We start from the raw sequence: 23,817 nt of genomic DNA, 5'->3' as shown, positions 1-23,817 counted from the left end.
GGCGACGGGGACCTGGAGCTAAGAATCAAGACCCTGTTCTGTGTTCAGAGCTGACCCAATGCTTGGTCTCCACGTACTGTGACCCTCCGCACCCAAGGCAGGGAGCACAGGGGGTGGCAAGAAGTGAGGACAGGCCTCGGGCTCTCAGGCTTTGGGAGAGTTTTAAGCCCCCAGAGGACAGGTTGGTACGTCTCTAGCAGGAGGAAATCCTAGAAGGGAGAGGGGGACTATCAGCCGTTGACGGCACTGGGGGTAGTGAGGCTACCACCAGGGGGCAGTATTGGGGCTGCGGGCCTTGGGGGCGGGGGCGCCAGTTGGAGAGCTGTTTGTGAGCCTTGGCTTGAAACTGCGTAGGGTGGGGGGAGTGAAAGAAGACAGCAGCACCTACTCGGCACCCTACCCGGTCGGCCCCGCCTTCCAGGTCCCCGCCCCACCCCCGGCTCCGCCTCCACCCCGCCCCGCGTCTGACCGCGGCGCCTTCATCCTGCAGCTGGTGCTTTGGGGCCGCGGAGCTGTGCGTCGCTGTCTCTATGGCCCGGGATCCGAGCGCAAAGGTGAGAGAGGCAGGGAGTGCGGGCGGTGGAGGTGCTTGGGCTGAGGTGGGCGCGGACCGGGCCAGGCCTTGCCCACATCCATTCCATCCTCCAAGCTGGGCTAGGCCTTTCTCACCGCCAAGTGCCCCCGTCCCTCATAAAGGCTGTAGAGGGGCGCGGGCCAGGCCTCCAGCCGCGCGGGGTGCAGACCTGGGAACGTGGAGTCGGGGATCGGTGCAGGGCGGGGGCCGCTTGGCGAACAGTGTTCTCGGGATCTGGGTCACGTCTCCTGATGTCGGGCGGGATAGAAGGAGAGCTTGTCCTCGAGCTGCAGCAGTAGAGACTGAGGTTAGACCCGAGGAAAGGAGAGAATCCGGGAGGAGCTGGTGGAGGAAGGAGGCAGCGGGGGAGGGGCTCTCAGGCCAGGAGAGACCACCATCCCATCCCATTGGGCAGAGGGAGATACCTCCCCCACTAAGCAGGTGGACCTCTGGATTGAAGATTGAGAGCCTGCTGATCCTACATTGATCTTGCGGGGGGTGGGTCTCCCCTCAGTTCCCTCTGCCCTAGGATCTGCCTTAGTGGGAAGGTGATCAGAGTTCAGGGGGCTGGCCCTGGGGAGCAACCCAAACTCTGGAACCAGGGGTGGAGTGTGGGGTGTGGACTGGAGACCTTGAAGCCTTGTTGCCCCTTAACCCCGCCCTCTCTCCCAACAGTTTTTAGGCCCAACTCCCATATCTAGAACTGCAGTATAGTTGGGAGGAGAGGAGTGCCAAGTTACCTGTTCCATTCCATCTTTCCTTTACTAAAACCAGGGGCCTCCTTCCTCCCTTGCAGAGCAGGCTTGACTCATGAACCCATCCCATCTGAGCCTCTGAGGTCAGAAGCCTCCCCCCATCACACACACACACACACACACACACACACACACACACACAGTCTGGCCTTAGAATTAGGACATTGGAGAGCGAGGTGGGGTTCTGCTCTTAATCTCACCCTCCGTGGCCACTTGCAGCCTCCAAGCCTGCAGTGAGAATCGGACCCCTGTATGTACATATGCTGGTACATCTGTATGTACATTTGCATAGATGTAATTGTGTGTTTGAGGACTGTGAACATACATGTACTTGAACTTTCTGTGAACATGACAGTGCCTGAATCACTATATCAATGAGTTTGTGTGCATGTCCCTCCACATATGTGTATATGTGCAGAACCCACTGTGAATGGTGTACAATTCTTCATATGCACATATGTGGGTTTATAGCATCCTTGTCAACCTCTAAGGCTGTGTGACCTGCTGAGTGAATGGGCCTGTAATTATAACCTTACATGTGAATACATATAAATACATGTGGTAGGCCCTTTATGTGAACATATGTGTGCACAAACCTTCCTGTGAATGTGTGTGTGCATGATTCTCCTGAGTACATGTGTTCACAGCCCTCCTCTGCATATGTATATGTGTATGTACCTGTTTGCATGCACCTCACCCTCCTCTGGACACATGTGACTCTTGTGTAAACCTGTGTAAGTATGCCATGCATCACACTCTGAGTGGTTCCTCTGACCTGGGCTGTGTTCCTCCTGCCCAATCCTAAGGACTGATTCCTCCTAGCCATAGGGCTGCCCCCTCCTTTCTCACTAAGCAAATAAGAGGCCCCAAAGGTAAATAGGTGTGCCTCCACAGGGAGGAGTGGAGCATGGGCAGTTTGCCTGGGGCCTCCTGCTGCCCCAGCCCCTAAACCAGTAGTTGATGCTCTTTCTGTGGTCCAGGGACCCTCTTCTCTCTACTCATATGCCATTCCCCCGCCTCTGGGCTCTGCCCACTACAGTGCTGACCTTTACCTCTTAAATAAACGCTCCAAATCCCTGTTCTTCCTCTGGCCAGCTCCTGGTCCCTCCCCTCTCTTCAAGGCCACATAGTTAATATTTGACCTGGAAGGGAAAGGAGAGGCCAGTGACCCTCTGGCCCTGTTTGGGAGCATCTGATGAGATTGGGTAGGTCAGGCTTCCTCCACACCTAGCCCAGCTCAGGAAGTCTTCAGAAGCCACCTCAGAGATCAGGCCTGTTACATGGCTCAGAGGAGGCCACCTACCCAATCCCATCCCCAGCTGGTTGGCTTGAAGGAGGGTCCAGGTGTGGGAATAGTCTCCAAGATATGCCAGGGGAGGTGGCCAAGAGCTCAGGGATCCCATTGTTTGCCTTTTCCATGTTGTTCATGTCTGTTAACTGGCCTTTTACACTGGAGCCTCCCGCATAGACATTACACTCATGCAGCCAGCGGGGGCAGATACCCCCAATGCCTGTGAGTGCCTGTTTGCAGGTAGGGACATGTGTAGATGCCTAGGCAGAGGGTGCAGTACAGACTCGAATGGGCAGGGCAGAGATGTGCACCCCCTCAAAGAGGAATGCTGAGGAGAAGTGTCTAATTAAAGAGAAATTCCAGAGGGAGCTCTCAGGCCCGGGAAAAGAAAAAACAAAGAGAAAACAGGACAAAATAAACAAAGACCCATTAACCGGCTCTGCCCAGGCCTTCCTGCATAAGGCACCCCCGCAGGCAGCAAGGGCAGCTGCTGCCCAGCTGGGTCTCATTGTTGGGAGGAGAAGGCATTCTCCCTGAGAACCCAAGCTCCACCAAGATGGAGGTCTAGCTAAGCTTCTGACTTGGTCAGAGAAGGACTTACCTTGGGTTTGGTTTGGGGGCATCAAGGGTCTTGTAAGGAGGGCAAATTCCACCCGACTTCCTGTGTCAGAATGACTGAGTCAACCCCAGCGTGGGAGTTCTATGGATGCTTGGCCACCTCCCTTCAGTACTCCCTGTAGTCTGGGGGTAATGTCATCTACCCTCCACCCACACACAGATCAAAGGGCTTTTTTTCCTGTGTTTTTTTTGTTTTTTTTTCCTTCAGAAACCAGATCTCAGAGAACCAGGACTAGCCCTGCTGTCCAGGCAGGGAAACCTCATCAGTGACCTACAACCCCTCTGACCCAACGACTCCCTCTCACCATGGAGTTTGTATTTGATGCAGACAGGCAGCGTGTGATCCTCTGACCTCTGACCTTGGATTTCATGGCCATACAACCCTATGATTCCATGTCCCCCCAATTCCAGGACCCTCCCTGGCCCCATGACCCCTGACCTTTCAAGTGCTCTCCCTGGACCTTGACCCCTGTGACTATTCTTTTCATCATCCCATTGACTCTGGCCCTGGCTCCCCTTGGGGGTCTTGTTGGTCTGGGCTTCCCCAGGAAGATGTGGGGGAGGCTCTGGCCCCTTCTCCTGAGTGTCCTCACAGCAACTGCAGTCCCCGGACCCTCGCCACGAAGACCATCCAGAGAACTAGATGCCACCCCACGGATGACTATCCCCTATGAAGGTTAGGCCAACTCCCCACCTCAAAAGGCAGCAGGGGCTGGGGCTGGGGCTGGGGCTGGGGGCAGGCCAAGAACTGGGCTCACAGCTCCTGTTCTCCCCAGAGCTCTCTGGGACCCGGCACTTCAAGGGCCCCGCCCAGAACTACTCAACACTGCTGCTGGAAGAGGCCTCAGCAAGGCTGCTGGTGGGAGCCCGGGGCGCCCTGTTCTCTCTCAATGCCCACGACATAGGAGACGGGGCTCACAAAGAGGTTAGCCCCTGAAACCTGGACCACCCAGAGGGTCTCCAGCTTCATCTAGCTCCCCAGGGCCTCAATTTCCTGAAAACTCTGCAGCCTTCCATAGCTCCCTGGTCAGACAGTTCTGCCCTTCCCAGCCAGGTCTCTTTTACACCCAATGCTCCTCCTGAAACCCCCACCCCAATTTCCCTATTTCCTGGGGTCCTATCCCTGGTCTCACAGGTAATAGAGAAAGGCAAGGGTATTGGGGTCAGTGCATCAGCCTTTCTCCCCTTTCCCCCTTCTCCAGATCCACTGGGAGGCCTCCCCAGAGATGCAGAGCAAATGTCATCAAAAAGGGAAAAACAATCAGGTATGTGGTCTGCCCTGTCCCCAGCTCCTTTCCTCCTCCTCCTCAATTGGGGATATCAGGGTTGAGAACACAGATGGAGAGGTAACAATGAGCCAGTCAGTTGCAGCAACCTCAATAAACACTTTAAGTGCTACTGGAGTGGCAAGCCCCGGGCACAGCACTTCTAATTCAAACATCTGGTGACCTATTAGCTTGGTCTGTGATGGCATCTTAATTTCCTCTGGGCTCCCAAATAACAATCATGATAACAATAATTAATCTCTAGTAAGTGCTGACAGCTATTATCTCACCTAATTCTAAAATAACCCTGTGAAACAGTATTGTTCTCCATTTTAGAGATGAGAAAAATGAGGTTTTGGTCAAGGAATAGCTCAAGTACCCAGTATTCCATGGAGGGGTGTTGGTGAAGTGTCAGTTTTTTCTGACTAAAGACACAGGGTGTCTGCAGGGGTCCCTTGTCTGACTATGTAACAGATCTATCTGGGGAGCTTTTAAAAATATGCACTCCCAAGGCCCACTGACCCAGGGATTCTGATTCAGTGAGTCAGGAGTGGTGCTGGGACAGCTGTGTTTAAAGAGGTGCCTCTTGGAGCTTTCATCAAAGGCTGCCTCCTGGTGCAGCGTGGATGGAAAATGGGGCTGGGAGGCAGGTGGAGCCCAGGCCACAAAGGGCTGCAAACGCCCAGCTGGGGGTTTGGATTTTATTCTGGGACAATGGGCACCCTCACCCAAAAGGCTCTAGATTCTGCAATTCTAACACTCTCCCAGGTGAAGCTGACACTGCTAGTCCCTGGACCACACTTTGGGTCTACAGAACATTTCCCAAAACATATGCTGGGGAACATTAATTTTCAAAAGAGGGATTTAACAGTCAGATGAGTTTGGGAAATGCTGCATGCTCAATCCCATAATGCATAGCAACAACACCCTTAAGGCTCTAAGAAGTTCCCGGTAAAGGTAGGTTTTAACCTGTGGTTTCCAACTTATTTGACTATAGAATTCCTCCGCCCCACCTTTATTAATGTAAACATCTTGAGGAAACATTACTTACTATAGGAATAGTTATCCAGCCCCAGGCATCAGATGGATTAAAATGGAGTCTGAAGGCTGGAAAGGCAGTAGGGAGGTTGGGGGCCTGGTGTGGGTCAGAGGAGGGATGGATGCCAAAATACTGCACTCAGTGAGGGAGCCGGATGAGACAAAGATGCCTGCATGGATTCAAACCCTGGGTAACAGGCAGGAGGAGGAGCCATTAACAAGACAAAGAAGTCAAGAGGGTAGTAGCTTAAGGCATTTGATGGGCAGAGAAGGCCAGTGTGGCTGGAGTAGGGTGAGGCCAGTGTAAAGGCCAGAAACAGGAGCATGTCGGACCCTATGTTCAGGACTCTGGTGAGCCACTGAAGGCTTTTTAAATATAGCAGTGACATGATCTGGTTTAGATTTTTTTAAATGCCTTGGAAAAAGTGGGTTGCAAGAATATGTTGATTGGTAGAATATCTCTGGAAGGGAACTGTAGACAGTGGTAACAGCAGTCTCTTTTGAAGCAACAGGGATAAAAAGGAGACTCTGTTTACAACATATTCCTTTGTACCTTTTGAATTGTACACTGTGTGCAAGTATTCCCTACTCATTGAATAAAAAGTCATTTTCTTATAAAGAGTGATGGATGGTTGGGAGTGCTGTCAGGTAGTTGCTGCAGTAATTCAGGGAAAAGTTAATGGTGGTAAATTGCACTCAGGTAGGGGCAGTGGAGGGGAAGTGGACCAAGTCAAGAGACATTTAGGACAAAGGAACATTTCATCAGGGAGCAGGTCTGAATGTGGGGGTGAAGGAATGGGAAGCAGCAACAATGACTCCTGGTTTCTGGACTGAGTAGGATGTAGGGAGGAAGAAAGGAGGGAAAGACTGGATGAACAGGTTTAGGAGGGAAGATGCAGGTTAGGGAGGAGGGGATGAGCTTGCTTTCTGACAAGGTGAGTTTGATGTGTCTGGAAATATCTGGTGGAGAGAGGGCCGGAGCCTGAGGATAGATATGGTAGGGTCACTCCAAAAGGGTATGGGAGCTCCAGGATTGGGAGACATTGCTGAGATGTGAGAGAAGCATGTTAGGGTGGGGAGAGCCTGAGAGTACCTGAACTGATGGTGCAGGAGAAGCTGGCAGAGTATATGATGTAATATAAGATAGAGGGGCCCTAGCTGGTTGGCTTGGCGGATAGAGTGTCAGCCTGCGGACTGAAGGGTCCCAGGTTTGATTCTGGTCAAGGGCGCTTGCCAGGTTGCGGGCTTGATTCCCAGTAGGGCGCATGCAGGAGGCAGCCCATCAATGATTCCCTCTCATCTATGATGTTTCTATCTCTATCTCTCCTTCTCCCTTCCTCTCTGAACTCAATATATATATATATATATTTTAATAATTAAAAAAAGAGATAGAGGGGAGAAGAGGAGTCATGCCCCTGGGAGGCCAAAGGAGAGCGAGTTCCAGGGAATAGTCTGTGTTCTGGGCACTGGGATCTTGGAAAGAACTGCGAGTCCTGTGAGTGAGGATAAGAGCCAGACTACCAAGCCAGACTAATGGAAGAGGCCTCTAAGGAGGCCCAGGGCTCACGGCCCTCCCCTACCTATCCCACAGACCGAGTGCTTCAACCATGTGCGATTTCTACAGCGTCTCAATGCCACCCACCTCTACACGTGTGGGACTCATGCCTTCCAGCCCCTCTGTGCAGCCATTGTGAGTATGCCTGTCCCAGTCATGATCATTGGTCCTTGACCCCAGACTGGTCTGCCCTGCCTTTCCTTGGAACCACTGACTTTTGAACTCTCATTCCCCCAGGATGCTGAGGCCTTCACCTTGCCAACCAGCTTCGAGGAGGGGAAGGAGAAGTGTCCTTATGACCCAGCCCGTGGCTTCACAGGCCTCATCATCGGTGAGCATCTCTCCTCTCCACTCCTCCCTCATCCACAAGCATGCTGTGTGATGGACATAGATGTCATTGCTAGGACTTGCCACCATGTGCGTTATGTGCCTTGTTGTATGTGACATGTCTCATGCCTGGTATGTCCTTACCCCAGATGGAGGCCTCTACACAGCCACACGGTATGAATTCCGGAGCATTCCTGACATCCGCCGGAGCCGCCACCCGCACTCCCTGAGGACTGAGGAGGCACCCATGCACTGGCTCAATGGTTAGGAGAATGAGGCTCAGGATGATGGGGGGCAGGGACTATTTCTTCATCTTTATTCCCTTGGGCAGTTGACCATACTTTCCCCAAATCCCCAGGTGAGCCTGCCTATTCCTGGGTATTGTTGAGTGAGGGGTTAGGGCAGCCGTGGGCAAACTGCCGGATCCGGCCCATTTAAAATGAATAAAACTAAAAAAAAAAAAAAAGACTGTACCCTTTTATGTAATGATGTTTACTTTGAATTTATATTAGTTCACACAAACACTCCATCCATGCTTTTGTTCCAGCCCTCCGGTCCAGTTTAAGAACCCATTGTGGCCCTCGAGTCAAAAAGTTTGCCCACCCCTGGGTTAGGGCCAGGGGGGAGGGGGGTGGGGGGAGGGAGGAGAGGGGAGGAGGGAGGGGGCAGACACCCAGCCTGTCTCTGAAGCCACTTGAACTGCCCGACCCGCAGATGCTGAGTTTGTGTTCTCCATCCTGGTGCGGGAGAGCAAGGCCAGTGCGGTGGGTGACGATGACAAAGTTTACTACTTCTTCACGGAGCGTGCGGCTGAGGAGGGTTCTGGCAGCTTTGCTCAGAGCCGCAACAGCCATCGTGTGGCCCGTGTGGCCCGTGTGTGCAAAGTGAGTAGGACTGAGGTCGGGGCAAGGGTGTAGAGGCTGAACCACTGACCCCGGCCCCTGACCCCCTGCCCCTGCCTCACCAGGGAGACCTGGGAGGGAGGAAGATCCTACAGAAGAAGTGGACCTCCTTCTTAAAGGCGCGTCTCATCTGCCACATTCCACAGTATGAGACACTACGTGGTGTCTGCAGCCTGGACGCTGACACCTCAGCCCACACACACTTCTATGCGGCCTTCACGCTGACCACACAGTGGTCAGTGCAGGGACAGTGGGGAGGCAAGAAACTGGGGACAGCACAGGGGCTGGAGCAGAGGTCACTGAGGATAAGACAGGATGCATTGTGGGGAGGTCTGGCTGCAGAGAGAGAATTTTAAGCATGTCTAGCTAGCCTGGGGCTGGAGGCCACAATGGCCTACTGACCCTCAGGAGGCCCTTTGGGCCTGGAGCTGGGGTTAACCAGGGTAAGTGGGCTACAGGCTGGGCAGGTGGCAGACAGGCAGGCTCCATTCAGTGTGACTCAGCCCTCTCCCCTATGTATTATCTCTAGGAAAACCCTGGAGGCCTCAGCCATCTGCCGCTATGACCTGACGGAGGTGCAAGCTGTCTTTGCAGGCCCCTACATGGAATACCAGGATGGTGTCCGGCGCTGGGGCCGTTATGAGGGTGGGGTGCCGGAGCCCCGGCCTGGCTCGGTGAGGGAGCAGGCCTGGGGTAGGGTACTCAGTAGACAGAACCCCTGGGAGGGACTGGAGGGTCTGGCCCTGTGGGGAGCACAGGCAGGAAGACAAAACCCGTGGGAGAGTAGGATCCTTGTGGGGAGTCCTGAGGTTCACCACCCCTGTCCCCTACCCCAGTGCATCACAGATTCATTGCGCAGCCAAGGCTACAACTCATCCCAGGACTTGCCATCGCTGGTCCTGGACTTTGTGAAGTTGCACCCACTGATGGCTCGGCCCGTGGTGCCCACACGTGGACGGCCCTTGCTGCTCAAGCGCAGCGTGCGTTACACACACCTCACAGGGACACCTGTCACCACGCCTGCTGGACCCACCTATGACCTGCTCTTTCTGAGCACAGGTGCTTCTGACCCCTGGCCTAAGCCCTCTGGTGACTGCTGACCTGTCCTTTGATCCCTGTTGACCTCTAGTCCCTTGATGACCCTTGGTCACAAAACCCTGGTAACCATTGATGTTGATTCTTCAATGAACACTCACTACTGGCCCCCAGTGAACACTTGGTTTTGGTGACTTCTGACTCCTGTCACCAACCACAATGACATTTGACCCTGATCACTAATGCTTCTTAACTCAATTCCTGCCATGACATGCCCAGAGTTCCCATTGTCCTGAGGGCCCACTGCTACTGGCTGAATCCTGTCCCTGACCTCATGACTCCCGAGCTGGTCCCATACTGCAGGGGGCCAAGAGCAGATTCCATTGCTGGGGTCTGACCTTCTGCCCTTTTCATACCAGCTGATGGCTGGATCCACAAGGCTGTGGTCCTGGGCTCTGGCATGCACATTATCGAAGAGACACAAGTGTTCAAGGAGCCCCAATCTGTGGAGAATCTGGTCATCTCTCCAATGCAGGTAACCCCTGACTCGTGACCCTCAAAATGCCAGAGTAGGGGGATTGGGAGGCTGGGCATTGGCTGTGTATGTGTCTATAAGTGCGAGTGGGGTTGTTGCTGACTAGCTGTCCTCTCTGGCTCCCAGCATAGCCTCTATGTGGGGGCCGCTAGTGGAGTCATCCAACTACCACTGTCCAGCTGTTCCCGCTATCGCTCCTGCTACGACTGCATCCTGGCCCGGGACCCTTACTGTGGCTGGGACCCCAGCACTCGTGCCTGCATGGAGACCAACATCGTAGTGAACAGGTCTCAGGGTAGCCGGTGGGAAGTGGTAGGGGATTTGAGGGTCCCCTGTGCCCAGGGACTCAGAGCCTGAGGGGAAGAGGAAGGCCTGCCAGCTGTAGGGGGAGTGGGAACCAGTTGTTGGTAACAGCCCTATTGACCCTGCCACTGGGGGACCTGAAGCCCAGTTCCCCTTGTTCATGAGTCCTGGTTTTCTGTCTCCAGGACAGCACTGATACAGGATATAGAGAGAGGAAACCGAGGCTGTGAGGGCAACAGGGACACAGGTAAGTGATATTCATGTATATGTGTGGGTCTGGCTGTCCTCCTTACCATTTACATAATTTATATGTATGTAAATGTATGTACCTGAATGGCTGTGTCTGTGTGCTTTCAGATTCTGGCACAGAGTAAGTGCTCAACAAACATTTGTTGCCCAAAAAAATTATAAATGAGGAAACGTGCTCACTTCCAGAGCTTACAGCCAAGTGGAGGGAGGAGGGGCTGGCAATCACACGATCACACAATTAATTATAATTATTTCCACTGGTTTTTGTTACAAAAGAAATAATTACAGCAATGACAAGGGTTTGAAGGATAATGGGTACTTCCCCAAGGAAGATCAGATGACTCAAGTGATATGTGAAGAGCAAAAGTTAGTAATCATAGCTAATATGTACTGAGTACTTACTATGTGCTGGGCATTCACATACATGAACGCCATTCATTCTCTCAGCATTGCCCTGAGAGAGGTGCCATTATCATCATCCTCACAAGGGACAACCTCTCTGAGGCACAGGGAGAATAAGTAAACTGACCAAAGTCAATCAGGTATTAAGCGGCAGGGTCAGAATTTGAACCTGTGCCCAGCAGTCAGACTGGAGTTTGTGCTTTTGATCACCGCTATGCTCTCCCCCTCAAATTAACCAGGCAAGTGGGGGCCATCGGGAGAGGGATGTCAGCCAAGCAGAGGGAACAGCAGGCAGAGTGAGCTTGGTGTGTTTGAGCAACAAGAGAAGAGGCTGGAGAAGTGGGCAGGGACCATGCTAAGACAGGGGAGTGGCATGATCAGCTGAGTGTTTTTAAAAGGTCACCCCACTGCTGCATGAATGGGTTAGATGGGGACCAGAGTGTGCCAGCAGTTGGGGAAGAAGAGAAGTGAACAGGTCTGAGGTAGATTCCAGAAGCAGGATCTTGGGTGAGAGTTACATACAAAGGTGAAGGGGGTGGAGGCAGGTGAGAGGCAAAGGAGACCCCCAGGTTTCTGACTTAAGCACCTGAATAGCTGGTAATGCTATGCACAGTGATAGTAATTTGAGGAAAAGATTTGGTGTAGTTTGAGATAGAAGCTTTAGCCTTAGTTCCTGTGACATGTACAAGAGACTCATGATGCCCAGCATGTGGGAGATATTCAAGCCTGACGCTCAGGAGAGAACTCTGTGCTGGAGGTAGAGATTAGGCATCACCAGCAGATGGCAGGAATTGAAGCCACAGGGAGGGCCAATGTGAGCCTTCTGTGTGAGCAAAAATGCAGAGCTTGGCCAGTTGTCACCTTGATTCCAGATTCTATGCTTGATGCTGGGGACATAGCAGTGAGCCATCTGGCTTGCCATCTCCAGTGCCTTCCCTGGGATTGGCAGGCGTTGACTGATCCTCCCGTCCCCTACTCTCTCCAGGGCCACCACCACCAATGAAGACACGCACTGTGCTCCGGGGTGATGATGTCCTCCTGCCCTGTGACCAGCCATCCAATCTGGCCCGGGCCTTGTGGCTGCTCAACGGGAGCATGGGCCTGAGTGATGGGCAGGGGGGCTACCGTGTAGGCGTGGATGGGTTGCTGGTGACAGACACACAGTCTGAGCACAGTGGCAACTATGAGTGCTATGCTGAGGAGAATGGCCTCCGCACCCTGCTGACCTCCTACAGCCTCGTGGTACGGCCTGCCACTCCTGCCCCGGCTCCACAAGCCCCTGCCATGCCTGGGGCACAATTGGCATCTGATGTAAAGCTGCTCTATGTGCTAGCCATCGCTGCCCTTGGTGGCCTTTGCCTCATCCTGGCTTCCTCCCTCCTCTATGTGGCCTGTCTTCGGGGCGGCAGACGAGGGCACCGACGGAAATACTCACTGGGTCGGGCTGGCAGGGCAGGGGGCTCTGCTGTGCAGCTGCAGACAGTCTCAGGCCAGTGTCCAGGAGAGGAAGATGAGGGTGACGATGGCGAGGGGGCTGGAGGCCTAGAGAGTGGCTGTCTCCAAATCATTCCGGGGGAAGGAGCTCCAGCCCCACCTCCACCACCACCACCACCACCACCAGCTGAGCTGACCAATGGGCTGGTGGCATTGCCCAGCCGGCTGCGCAGGATGAATGGCAACAGCTACATGCTCCTGAGGCAGAGCAACAATGGAGTGCCCACAGGGCCCTGCTCCTTCGCTGAGGAGCTCAGCCGCATTCTGGAGAAGAGGAAGCACACACAGCTCGTAGAGCACCTGGATGAGAGCTCTGTCTGAGCCCAGCGTCCCAGGACAAATGCTCTTCCTACCAGCCTGTCTGCCCAGGCTGGGCTGCTGCCTCCCAACACAGCCCTACCTTCACCGCCCCCACCCCCCAACTCCAGGCCCTTCTAACTTTTGATGTCCCATAGGGCTGGCCAGAGTCAGGCCCAGCCAAAGTCCCCTCAGTCTCCACAGACCCATCTGTGAGCAGCCCAGGCCAACTGGTTCTCCTCAGAGGTAGGTGCTCCCTCAGGTTCTTCAGCCCCAGCCCCAGTTCCTATTCCTTTAACCTGAGCACGTGGGAGGAGAGGACCCCATCCTCCTGCCCATTCATCTGCTCAAATCCTCCCTCTTTCTCTCAGGCAGGGCTTGCAGGTCCAGATGGCCTCAATGTCACCATCCTCTGCATGGCCCCATGTGCTGGATGGTCCTGACACCAGACAAGACCTCTGTAGCCAAAAGAGCCACTTGAGCCCTACGTACATTCACATGTACACATGGAAGAATGTCTACCAGCTGGGCTGCAGGCCCCCATCCCCACCTTCTGGTGCATTCTTATTTCATCCCCTTTTCTGGGCTTTGGGTTCCCTCCCAATTGCCATATCCCAACCTATCTAGCTATCTAGTCCACTTCCCTAGTCCCAGCCCCCTATGATGACCTCTATCAAGAACTTGGGAACAGGCCGGCAGTGGGAGGTAAGACTGTATCATTCTCCTCTTCTCCCTTAATGGGTAGCCCTTACGCATCAACCCCCCCCCCCCCCCACCCCATGCCCTTGGTCACTCTCAAGAGTGACAGAGGCAGAGTTCTAGGCATGTCCCTCACATACACGTGCTTACATTTCCACTCACATGCACCTTATGAGCCTCCTCTTGCTGCCTCAGACCTGTCTATCAGGTCTGGTCCATGGACATTTCAAAGAGAGAGCCCTCTCTGGTGTAGCTGTCCTTGCAGACACTTCCCTAGGACGGGCAACCCACACTGCACTCAATGAGCCAGCCTCCCTTTTGGGGACCAAGCATTTGCTACCCCTAGATCAGAGCAGGAGGAAGATCTGATAACTCACCTGGCACATGAAGCCCGTTCTTGGAACTATGCAAAGGGCAGAGGCTGGGAGTTTGGATGCTTGGCTCCACCCCTGTCCTACCTCACCGGGGCACTTTTAGGGTCCAGTGGCCTCTGAAGTCTCCAGGCCCAAAAGGGACAATCAAATCCTGACTGAGCTCCCCCATTCCTTTGGGTGAGGATGACTGTTATTTTTGTAGCTGAGAACGTGGGATCCCACGGATTTTTACTGCCCTTCACCCTTCCTCTCCCCCCTCTCCCCCACAATGAATGTATTTATTGTGAGATGGTTATACTCTTTAGGAATGCCGCCAATCCCCCCTCCCCCACTCCAGGTGGGTGGAACGGACATGTGACAGTGGGGAGCCTGGACTCCGCTCCTCCACCCTGTTGGTTAATAAATACCCTTTTCCCCATGACTGTGAGTAGTCTGCTTGGTCTAAACTGGCCTTCCCCTGCTCACCAGGGGACAGGCTTCTGAGACTATGGAAAAGTGCTGCAGGGTTAGGTCTGCTCCCCACGAAACCATTCGCAGAGGAAACTGGGATCCTCAGCTTCCATCCTGGCTGCCCTTTAAGGCTCTCACTAGTAACGGATCATGGCATGAAGGGCACAACAAAAGTAGAGTGGTTCAGGACTCATAGAAAGGTTTCTAGGTTTTTACCTCCTACCTCTTTCCTCACCATCTTCTCCACCATTTTTCTTTTTTTTTTTTTTAGCTAAACCCCCAGAACAGTGGTTCTCAACCTTCCTAACGCCACGACACTTTAATACAGTCCCTAATGTTGTGGTGACCCCAAATTTCATTGTTACAAACTGAACATAAAGCATAGTGATTAATCACAAAAACAATATGTAATTATACATGTGTTTTCCGATGGTCTTAGGCGACCCCTGTGAAAGGGTTGTTCGACCCCCAAAGGGGTCGCGACCTCCAGGTTGAGAACCACTGCCCTAGAAGATGCTCCCCATTTACCAGTAACCCTGAGAATCACTCTCTCCAAGGGTCAGGCCTAGATTAATTACACGACCTTTGATATTAAGCATCCTGAAAGGTTTAGTACATGCCCCACTTCTGGTTTTATGATCATGAAAAATGGGGTTGTGCTTAAAATATTTTGAAGTAAGACCTCAGGTGTGACCGTGGGCAAGTTTATTCATCTCAGTTTTGTCATGTACACGCATTCATACATCCTCGCCCGGTGCCAGGTTCACAGCAGAGAAGGTGCTGGCGCTCTCTAGCTCAGGGGCTGCAGAAACAGGACCTCAGAGACCTTCAGAAGCCGGCCTAGGAGTCCTCGCTGTGACGAGACCACTGTCATCAATTTGGATTTCAAAGAGGAGGACCCAGGAAGAGCCCAGAAGACTCTCAGGTTTCAGCAATGCCAACTGGCTAATTGAGACACAAGGTCACTGCCCCTCGCAGTGGGCACCAAAAGCAACAGGCAGCTCTTCTCTGTCCCAAGCAAAAGTTTTGGCACCAACTTTCTCTTTCGCGGGCTCCATCTGTCCGTCTGGGCATGTAACCCCCGGAACCAAAAGAGGAGGAACCGCCTTCCCTGGGGCTGGAGTCGGGGCAACTCTTCACTGCGCTTGCCCCTGGGCGAGGGCAGGACCCTGGGCCTCTCGGGGGCGCAGCCCGCCCCGCGCCGTCGGCTTGTTGGTGAAGGGGTGCCACTGGCCCTGGACGCTGGGGCTGTCCGTGTGGAAGGGCTTGCGGATGCGGATGATGTCCAGGCCCGACTGGGTCGCGAGCTTCTTCACCAGCGTCGTGATCTCCTCGACCGACTTGCTGTTGAGGCTCTCCTCGCGCACCGCCCCGTTCACTGGCAGGAGGGAGGTGGGTGACAGGCGCCGGGCCGGTCAGACCTCAGACGCGGGAATGGATACGGGCCCGCTCCGGCCCCTCCGCCCGCTCCGGCCCAGCAGGTCGCCCCCAGCCCCCGCCCCCGCCCGGCCCACTCACGGTATTCGGCCACGACTCTGGGCACATGACACGGCCGTGCGTTCACGTATATGACGACCCCCGGGTTCTGTCGGGCGAAGTCGGCCACCTCCTGTTCCACGAACTCCCTGGGAAACCCCAAAAGGGTGAGCACGGTGACCCCTGACCCGGGCGACCTCTGCTGGGAGTCGCTGCCCCGCGCCCCTCGCAGGCTCACCTGGCGCCGCGGGACGAGGGCGCGTCGCGGCTGAGGCTGAAGCTCAGGCGCTGCAGCTGCTGCACGTAGCGGCCCAGCCCGTTGTGGAGCACGCTGGTCAGGAAGCGGCTCGGAGTCCCGCGCGCCGTCATGGCTGCAGCGCCCAGGCGGCCGAGCCCCGGCTTGAGGGGAGGGGGCGGGGCTAACCCGGGCTTCCGGTTCCGGGGGCGCGCGCACCGGGGAGTTTTGATTCCGAGGTCCTGGCGTGTGGCGCGTGCGAGTGAGTGACCCACGTTGCGAGCGAAAGTCATGAGACGCGAGTGGTGACACGCGACCAGGCTCGGAGCGGCGGAGACCCCGCGGGTGACCCGGAGGGAAGATACGCGCGCCGGTGGAGAAGGGGCGGGGGCCGCACTGTGGCGCCCTGGTCGTGTCGTGCCCTTTGGGGGCAGGAGCCGCGGAGAGAGCCCCTGCTTGGGGATCTAGAGCAGAGGGGCCGCGGAGAGGACACCGGGGGCTGCAGAGATGAGGACGCTGCAGAGACGCCGCAGAGGGCAGTAGCGGTGGAGAGAATCTGGAGAAACCGTAATCAGTGAAGGGCTGCGATGGGAGAAGCTGTGAAGGGGCCAGACAGGGACCGAGGCGTGGAAGGATCGTGCAGATGGCCTGGGGTGCAAGTAGCAATGTAGAAGGGCCGAAGAGGATTCAGAGAGGTGTGTATGAGGGAGAAGTTTGAAGAAAGGGAGAAGCCACCTAGGGTGCCGTGTGGAGCATCCCTAGGGTCTGATTTCGGAAGGTACCTGCACCAGGCACCTAAGGCATCGGAAGCAGGAGCTTCCGCCATTTGACTAGGAATGTGGGTCCTTCTCCGAAGTGTGTACCCCCTCCGTATCCTGCTGTCCCTGCGCGGGAAGTGGATGGGTTGGAGGGGCCTGCCTCGAAGCTTGGTCCCAGGCCCTCCTCGAAGACGGTACAGGAAGGAGGCTCTCCCAGCCCTGGACGTGCCAGTGTTGCCTGTAACTGCAACGGAAATCCGCCAATATTTGCGGGCACACGGGATCCCCTTCCAGGATGGCCACAGCTGCCTGCGGGCACCCAGCCCCTTTCTGGGAGCCTCGCAGCTCAAGGACCAGACTGGTGCTACCACTTCCTTCAGCCTCTACATTAACAAGACCACAGGCCGCTTTCTCTGCATGACCAGCCTAGCAGAGGGCAGCTGGGAAGACTTCCAGGCCAGCGTGGAAGGGCGTGGGGATGGAGATAGAGAGGGAATCCTGCTGAGTGAAGCCCCAGGAGCTGAGGACAGCGAGGAGATCTGGAGGATCTGGGACCGAGCAGTACCTCTCTGGGAACTGCCTGAGCAGGAGGAGGTGCAGCTGGCTCGTGCGATGTTTGGCCTTACCAAGGTGGCAGACGACACACTCAAGCGTTTCAGTGTGCGGTATCTGCGGCCTGCTCGGAGCCTTGTCTTCCCTTGGTTCTCCCCTGGAGGTTTGGGATTACGAGGCCTAAAGCTCCTAGGGGCTGAAGGCCAAGGGGATGGAGTGCACTATGTGGAGACCACCATTCCTCGGCCTGGTGCCTACCACAATCTGTTTGGATTACCGCTGATCAGTCGTCGAGATGTTGAGGTGGTACTGACGAGTCGTGAGCTGGACTGCCTGGCCTTAAACCAATCCACAGGGCTGCCCACTCTTGCCCTTCCCCGAGGAACAACCTGCTTGCCCCCTGCCTTACTTCCTTACCTCGAACAGTTCCGACGTATCGTGCTCTGGCTCGGGGATGACCTTCGATCCTGGGAAGCTGCCAAGTTGTTTGCCCGCAAACTGAACCCCAAGCGATGCTCCTTGGTTCGGCCTGGGGACCAGCATCCCCGCCCCCTGGAGGCCCTAAACCGAGGCTTAAATCTTCCTCGAATTCTGCGCTCTGCCCTGCCCGCTTGGCACAAGTCTATTGTGTCTTTCCGGCAACTTCGGGAGGAGGTACTAGGAGAACTGTCAAATGTGGAGCAGGTAGCTGGCGTTCGCTGGAGCCGCTTCCCAGACCTCAATCGTCTCTTGAAGGGACATCGGAAGGGCGAGCTGACAGTCTTTACAGGTTACCCTTTGGGCAATCACTGCTTGGGTGGTGGCAGAGGATCAGGTGACATGTGGGTTTGGACTACTGTAAATGTTGAGGGGGCTTTTCCTCCCAACTTTGAGGCCCTGCTCCATGTCTTGGTTTCAAGGGTAGGACTTCCCTCCCTCACCCAGGTCTGTGTTCAACCCCCCTGCAGGGCCAACAGGCAGTGGAAAGACGACATTCATCAGTGAGTATGCCCTAGATTTATGTACCCAGGGGGTGAACACGCTATGGGGTAGCTTTGAGATCAGCAACGTGAGATTAGCTCGGATCATGCTAACACAGTTTGCTTTGGGGCGGCTGGAAGAGCAACTGGACAAATACGATGAGTGGGCCGACCGCTTCGAGGACCTACCCCTCTATTTTATGACTTTCCATGGGCAACAGAATATCAGGTAAGATTCCCAGGCCTGGGGTTTTTAAAGAATGGGAGGGCAGGAGAACAGACCCTGGGATTTTCAGAATGCTGGCTTGAACTCATTGCCTCTTCTTCTTCCCAGGACTGTAATAGACACAATGCAGCATGCGGTCTATGTCTATGACATTTGTCATGTAGTCATCGACAATCTGCAGTTCATGATGGGTCACGAGCAGCTGTCCACGGACAGGTGACGTCCTTTTGTCTATCTGGACCCACTTGGACACACATGTCTTCTCAGGCACCTGGCCCCCAGGACTCACACTGTACGCTCTTGTTTTCTGACACGTGTCCAGACATACCCCACTCCATGTCTTTATGAGGCGTGGGATGTAGCAGCAGGAAGTATGGACAGGGACCTAAGTGTGAGTCCTTGGGTAAAGAAAAGTATAGAGTGGGGTTGTGGCGCTTTGTGGAGATGTGAATGAATCAAGAGTATGTGTATATTCTTGTCCTGTCGATATCTGATAACCTCTTTGCTTTGTTGGGGTGGGTGCAGGATTGCAGCTCAAGACTACATTGTTGGGGCTTTTCGGAAGTTTGCGACAGACAGTAACTGCCATGTGACACTGGTCATTCATCCCCGGAAGGAGGATGATGATAAGGAACTGCAGACAGCATCCATTTTTGGTTCAGCCAAAGTAAGTGACCTTTAGAGGAGCCCGAGCTTTGGAAAGTAGAGGGGCAGGTGTGACCAGGCATAGTCCTTAGTCAGCCTTAAAGCATCTTGACTTCATCTGGAAGAGGCAGCTGGGGCCATGACATGAGGAATATAAAGGCGAATAATTGTAGGTCCTTTGCTCTCCTTCCCCTCCAGGAGCTCACATCATTTAGTGGCGAAAACAGTGAGACAGTGATTACAGCTCAGTGTGATAGGTAGCACAGGTATTTGGGGAACAAAGAGAAAAGACATCTGAGTCATCCTGGGGTATCTGGGGAGACTTCCTAGAGGAGGTGTCAGTAAAGATTGGGTTGATTTTTGGCCAATAGTGGGTGTTTAATCACTAAATGGGAGGGCCTTCTGGGCAGCAGGACCAGCCCAATCCTGGAGCTTCCGAGGTACACTGAATGCCTATTACATGCCAGGTCTGGGCTGGGCACAGGGAACACAGGGTGAGGAGCACAGACCATGTGCTACGATGAAACTAACATGGAGCTGGGGAAGAGACTAACACTGAAGTAGAAAGATGGTGGTGCCTTCTTTATTTATGGGGATTAAGAATGGTCTCTCTGATAAAGTGAGACATTTACACTAAGACCTCAGTGATAAGAAACTGGGGTTGAGTGGGGTGATGGGCTGTGTAGGAGAAGTGTTACAAGCAGAGGGAACAGCAGGTACAAAATCTGGGGATGGTAACAAGATTGCTAAGGAACTGAAAAATTCGAATGGCCCCAGCATCATGGTCAGTAGTTCAAAAAGCTTTGATGAAAAGGGAAAGTACTTTTTCCTTTCCCCATTCTTGCCACTTCTCCCTACACGCTCGACCTTCATTTCTGCTTCTCTCATATGTCTTCTCACTGCTCCTTCATCCTCTGCTCCCTGTCCCTCAGGCAAGCCAGGAAGCGGACAATGTTCTGATCCTGCAGGACAGGAAGCTGGTAACTGGGCCAGGAAAACGATACCTGCAGGTGTCCAAGAATCGTTTTGATGGAGATGTAGGTGTCTTCCCACTTGAGTTCAACAAGAGCTCTCTCACCTTCTCTATACCACCAAAGAGCAAGGCCCGGCTCAAGAAAATCAAGGATGACAATGGCCTAGTGGCCAAAAAGTCCTCTTCTGGTAAAAAGGGGGCTGTGCCCCGGAACTCTGAGACTTTCTCGGGTGAGGCCCCCAACCAGCCAGACCCCTCCCAACTTTCCAGGTGAAGGAGGTACAGAGTAAGACACTGGAACGAGCCTGACAGGACAGGTTGGGGCATAGACTCTTCCTTGGCCCTCTGCTAGGACTGCCTCTGTCCTGTGGTCCTAAGCTATGGGCCCTTCTCAGTGTGAAGGGCCTAGCCTAGGGCAGGGTCCCCTAGTGAGAATTCAGTTTAGCAGATATTTGAGAAACTACTGTGTGCCAGGCTTTGTTCTAAACCTGGGAATACAGCACTGACAAGACAGATGAAGTCCCTGCCTCCACTGAAAATGCAGTCTGGTGAGAGGACAAGATAAGTTAATGGACAAATAAACACAAAACATAATTTCAGGTAGTGAAAAATTCGATCTGAAAAAAAAAAGTAATGCGATAGTGCTTACAGGCTAGTTTAGATTAAGGTCTGAAAAGGTGTCTCTGAACAGAAGACCTTTGAGCTGGGGCCTAAAGAACTAGTATTGAGCCATATGGACATCTGGAGAAAGAGGGATCCAGGTAGAAGGAAAAGGAAATAGAGAGGCCCTGAGGTGGGAATGAGCAAGTTGAGTTCAAAGCAGTGAAGTCAGGCCCCCTGAACCTGGAGAATAGGAGACTTCTTGCCAAAATTCCAGCCTAGGCTTTCGGAGCCACAGGGTGACATGGTGGGTGCCAAGCTCCTCCGCTCCCCACTCTGGAGCCTGCTGTGCAGTGGCACTCACTATCATTGGATCCTAGGTCCTTGGCTCTGTAACATCAGGGCCCTGTAATGAAGGTGGAAGCTTGGCCAGAGAGCCATGGAAGGAAGCTGTGAGCCCAGAGTGCCTGCCACCCGGACACTGATTGTATGGAATGCTGCCTCTGACCACTTGAGTGGATGCAGACATAACTTTTTGTAGAGCCTTTCCCAGTTTTATTGAAAAAAAAAAAAAAAAATGTTTTTTCTCATTGCCTTTGTTTCTGTGCTGCTTCTTATTTGTCCACTAGGTGTCTCCCCAGTCAACTGGATTTTCTCACTTTGAATTGGGAGTGGATGGGTCCCCTCCTGTCTGAGCTGTGTGCTCCCAAGGAAGCAAAAGCATTAAAGGGCCTTCACACACGCACTCCTTTACACCTCTTCTTGGCCTAGGGAAGACAGGATGGTGCCTCTTTATCCCTGTTTTCCCTGAGGATCTTCATATGACCCCTGTCACCAGACCACATGCCTAGGCTCTCCCTGACCTGCTGTCTCTCTGTGAAATGAGCCACTCACTGAGCTCTCAATGTGGACTCAGGCTCAACATATTCTTATCTGGCCCCCCGTCCATTTTCACCCTCCTGTACCTTCTTTTTTTAATACAGTGGGGCCTTGACTTACGAGTGTCCGACTAACAAGTATTTTGAGATACCAGCTGTCTCTCGGCCGATTTTTTGCATTGAGTTGATAGAGTAATTTGAGTTAACTAGCTCGGTCTCGGAACGAATTAAACTCATAAGTTAAGGCCCCACTGTATATTTTATTGATTTTTATAGAGAGGAAGGGAGAGGAATAGAGAGTTAGAAACATCGATCAGCTGCCTTCTGCACACTCCCTACTGGGGATGTGCCCACAACCAAGGTACATGACCTCGACCGGAATCGAACCTGGGACCCTTAAGTTGACAGGCTGATGTTCTATCCACTGAGCCAAACTGGTTAGGGCCTCCTGTACCTTCTTAGCGTTTCTCTTATGTTAGTGTGTGTGTTGGAATACATAGGGCTCGTTTGAAAAAGCAGAAACTTGGCCCTTCTCTCACCCCAGTCCACACACACACACACACACACACACAGGTCTAATTCTAGAAGTTCGAGGAGAGGTATAGGACTCCTCATTTTTAACAAGGAAATGGGAAAATATGAGAGACCCTGTCAGAAATATTCCTAAATGATGACACCTGCATCTCATTTCCTCTGATATCCTAAAGTCCCAGTTTCCCTTTAGATTTGCCATCAGGTGTGGTGAGAATGCAAAACGTTCTGAGGGGCCTGGGGAGAAAGAATCCTTTTGTAAGGTTGGGAGATTGGTTCCCTCCCAGAAGCAGGGCTGCCTTACCAAGGTCTCCCTGTCAACCCAAGAAGGGGCTTCTGGAACCCTGTAGAAGGGTCTGGGATCTCTGGTCCTTTATGTGTGAGAACTATGGCTACAATTGTCTCCTGAAACACAGAGCAAAGCTGTTTTCTGTGGGGGAAGAACCGGGGGGAAGGGAGGAGAGAGCTCCTCCAGGGCCTCCCTTCTTGGGGGTCTCTCCCAGACTGGCTGGAGCCAGGCCTCCTAATCCTGCGGTAATCATTCCCAGCCGCTGGCTGGTCTAGGCCTCATCCAAGGTCTCCTAACACTGAGTGTCAGCCATGCCTTCCAGATGTACGCCACCAGGTCAGTCCTATCTATAAGGACAGGGGTTCCACATTCTGGTCTCCCTAGAATGCCTGACCTGTTCTCAGGAAGTTAGGGGTTTCCATTAAGGGACCTTTGTGAGATCTCTGTGAATTGGGGATAGAGGGCTTGTCTGTTTGTCTTGCCCCACCCTCCTAGCAGACACCCCCACATAGCACAAACCAGAATGATGGGGGTGGGGGAGGGGGAGCTAATGCTCCCCGAACCCCACACCTTATACAAACCCATTGCATTTCACAACTGTCAAACTCCTCATGTCAAGGTGAGCCCACAATGTGTTCAGGAGTGCTTGGAGCCTAGAAAGCAGTGGGAGGGATCCCTGGGAGCCACTGTCCCTGTACCCAGCCAAAGTGGACTGAGGCAAAGTGCTCTGCCCATGTCCACGTGGATGTTAAGCGTCTCCCTGAGAGCTCAGGAAGTGCCTGGCCAAGCAGGGCCCAGGGGACCTGTACCCCTTCTTCAGCTTCAGTATCAGATTTGGCTGTGAGAGGCCTGTTTTGGTCCTCCAGCAGCTTCTTTACTGTGGATGGGTTTGGGAAGGGACTACACGCCCTGGATTCTTGCTGTCCAAGTACTAAGGCTATAAATATGGCCCAGATAGCTGTAGACACCACAGGCTGCCTTAGGTGCCATGGAGGGAGGGAGCCCTGGGTGCCTCCCTGAAATACAGGCCAATTTCCTGTTTGTGCCCGTGGGTGGGACTTTATGAGTTTAAGGGAAGCCAGGCTATGCTCTGTAAGGAACCAGAACTGGCAGCTTGCTCACCTGGGCAGACACCTACTCCAAGGGCGAGCTAGGTGCTGGTTCTGCTTAGGCAGCCCCAACCCAAGCTGTGAGGGGGAGGAGAGGCGGGTCTGTCTTGGTGTAACCCGAGCCTTCTTTGTCTGCTTCCCAGGGATTTCCCCGTGTCTGGGAGTGGGCCGAGAGCGGACCAGGTTTGACAGAGGGATTGGCGGCAGGAAAGCCCTATAGCCAGCTTGGTTAGGACAGCCAAGTAGGTAGCTTAGCTCTCAATCACGTGCTACTCGCCCCGTCCCCAGGTCTAAAGCCAAATCAATCCAGTAAGTTGTGAAGCCAGAGGGCAGCCTCGGGCCACCTCCGAGCTACTGCGGGGCTGGGTTCTGGGTAGGCTGTTGAGGGGGTGCGGGGCAGACCACTCCCTTCCTTGGGTCGGG

At 53.8% G+C, this 23,817-nt stretch overlaps 3 protein-coding genes across 6 annotated transcripts; 2 read left to right on the top strand and 1 right to left on the bottom strand.

Moving 5' to 3' along the window:
• Window positions 1-475: 475 nt before the first annotated feature.
• Window positions 476-14,134, top strand: SEMA4G (semaphorin 4G). Of its 4 annotated transcripts, none has more exons than XR_011473552.1 (16): window positions 476-554; window positions 3,447-3,914; window positions 4,015-4,163; window positions 4,441-4,503; window positions 7,133-7,231; window positions 7,334-7,427; window positions 7,573-7,686; window positions 8,138-8,307; window positions 8,391-8,560; window positions 8,855-8,999; window positions 9,162-9,384; window positions 9,780-9,895; window positions 10,022-10,182; window positions 10,384-10,445; window positions 11,835-12,886; window positions 13,012-14,134. XR_011473552.1 is itself a non-coding variant. In XM_070432484.1 (15 exons), the coding sequence occupies exons 2-15, from the start codon at window positions 3,791-3,793 to the stop codon at window positions 12,662-12,664; spliced, it is 2,520 nt and encodes an 839-aa protein (XP_070288585.1). In that variant the 5' UTR covers window positions 476-554; window positions 3,447-3,790; the 3' UTR covers window positions 12,665-14,134. The 4 variants fall into 4 exon arrangements, 1 of the variants encoding a protein (XP_070288585.1); XR_011473553.1 differs by lacking the exon at window positions 476-554 and adding an exon at window positions 1,495-1,579; XR_011473554.1 differs by lacking the exon at window positions 9,162-9,384 and having other exon boundaries at window positions 10,075-10,182.
• A 719-nt stretch (window positions 14,135-14,853) lies between these two features.
• Window positions 14,854-16,047, bottom strand: MRPL43 (mitochondrial ribosomal protein L43). Its single transcript, XM_070432485.1, has 3 exons — window positions 15,878-16,047; window positions 15,682-15,788; window positions 14,854-15,541 (listed from the first exon to the last, which is right to left on the bottom strand). Exons 1-3 carry the CDS (start codon window positions 16,006-16,008, stop codon window positions 15,300-15,302), a joined length of 480 nt encoding a protein of 159 aa, XP_070288586.1. The 5' UTR covers window positions 16,009-16,047; the 3' UTR covers window positions 14,854-15,299.
• Window positions 16,048-16,108: 61 nt separating this feature from the next.
• On the top strand, window positions 16,109-21,186 carry TWNK (twinkle mtDNA helicase). Its single transcript, XM_070432483.1, has 5 exons — window positions 16,109-17,953; window positions 18,132-18,372; window positions 18,478-18,585; window positions 18,895-19,036; window positions 19,947-21,186. Exons 1-5 carry the CDS (start codon window positions 16,711-16,713, stop codon window positions 20,259-20,261), a joined length of 2,049 nt encoding a protein of 682 aa, XP_070288584.1. The 5' UTR covers window positions 16,109-16,710; the 3' UTR covers window positions 20,262-21,186.
• Window positions 21,187-23,817: the final 2,631 nt, after the last annotated feature.

The sequence above is a fragment of the Myotis yumanensis genome, unplaced genomic scaffold (genome assembly GCF_028538775.1).
Source record: "Myotis yumanensis isolate MYYU_CA2020_CCGP unplaced genomic scaffold, mMyoYum1.0.hap1 SCAF_13, whole genome shotgun sequence".
In the NCBI taxonomy this organism is placed as follows: domain Eukaryota; kingdom Metazoa; phylum Chordata; class Mammalia; order Chiroptera; family Vespertilionidae; genus Myotis; species Myotis yumanensis.
The sequence above is the reverse complement of the archived record's forward strand: the minus strand, read 5'-3'. Positions and strand labels throughout refer to the sequence as shown.

Bases quoted from the DNA above. Each gene is read 5' to 3' on its own strand.
- SEMA4G (XM_070432484.1), top strand. From the start codon at position 3,791: ATGTGGGGGAGGCTCTGGCCCCTTCTCCTGAGTGTCCTCACAGCAACT. The intron at 4,504-7,132 runs GTATGTGGTCTG...CCTATCCCACAG, and splicing joins AAAAAGGGAAAAACAATCAG to ACCGAGTGCTTCAACCATGT. The intron at 7,687-8,137 runs GTTAGGAGAATG...CCCGACCCGCAG, and splicing joins ACCCATGCACTGGCTCAATG to ATGCTGAGTTTGTGTTCTCC.
- MRPL43 (XM_070432485.1), bottom strand. From the start codon at position 16,008: ATGACGGCGCGCGGGACTCCGAGCCGCTTCCTGACCAGCGTGCTCCAC. The intron at 15,789-15,877 runs GTGAGCCTGCGA...GGGGTTTCCCAG, and splicing joins CCCTCGTCCCGCGGCGCCAG to GGAGTTCGTGGAACAGGAGG. The intron at 15,542-15,681 runs GTGAGTGGGCCG...CCCTCCTGCCAG, and splicing joins CAGAGTCGTGGCCGAATACC to TGAACGGGGCGGTGCGCGAG.
- TWNK (XM_070432483.1), top strand. From the start codon at position 16,711: ATGTGGGTCCTTCTCCGAAGTGTGTACCCCCTCCGTATCCTGCTGTCC. The intron at 18,373-18,477 runs GTAAGATTCCCA...TCTTCTTCCCAG, and splicing joins CATGGGCAACAGAATATCAG to GACTGTAATAGACACAATGC. The intron at 18,586-18,894 runs GTGACGTCCTTT...GGGTGGGTGCAG, and splicing joins GAGCAGCTGTCCACGGACAG to GATTGCAGCTCAAGACTACA.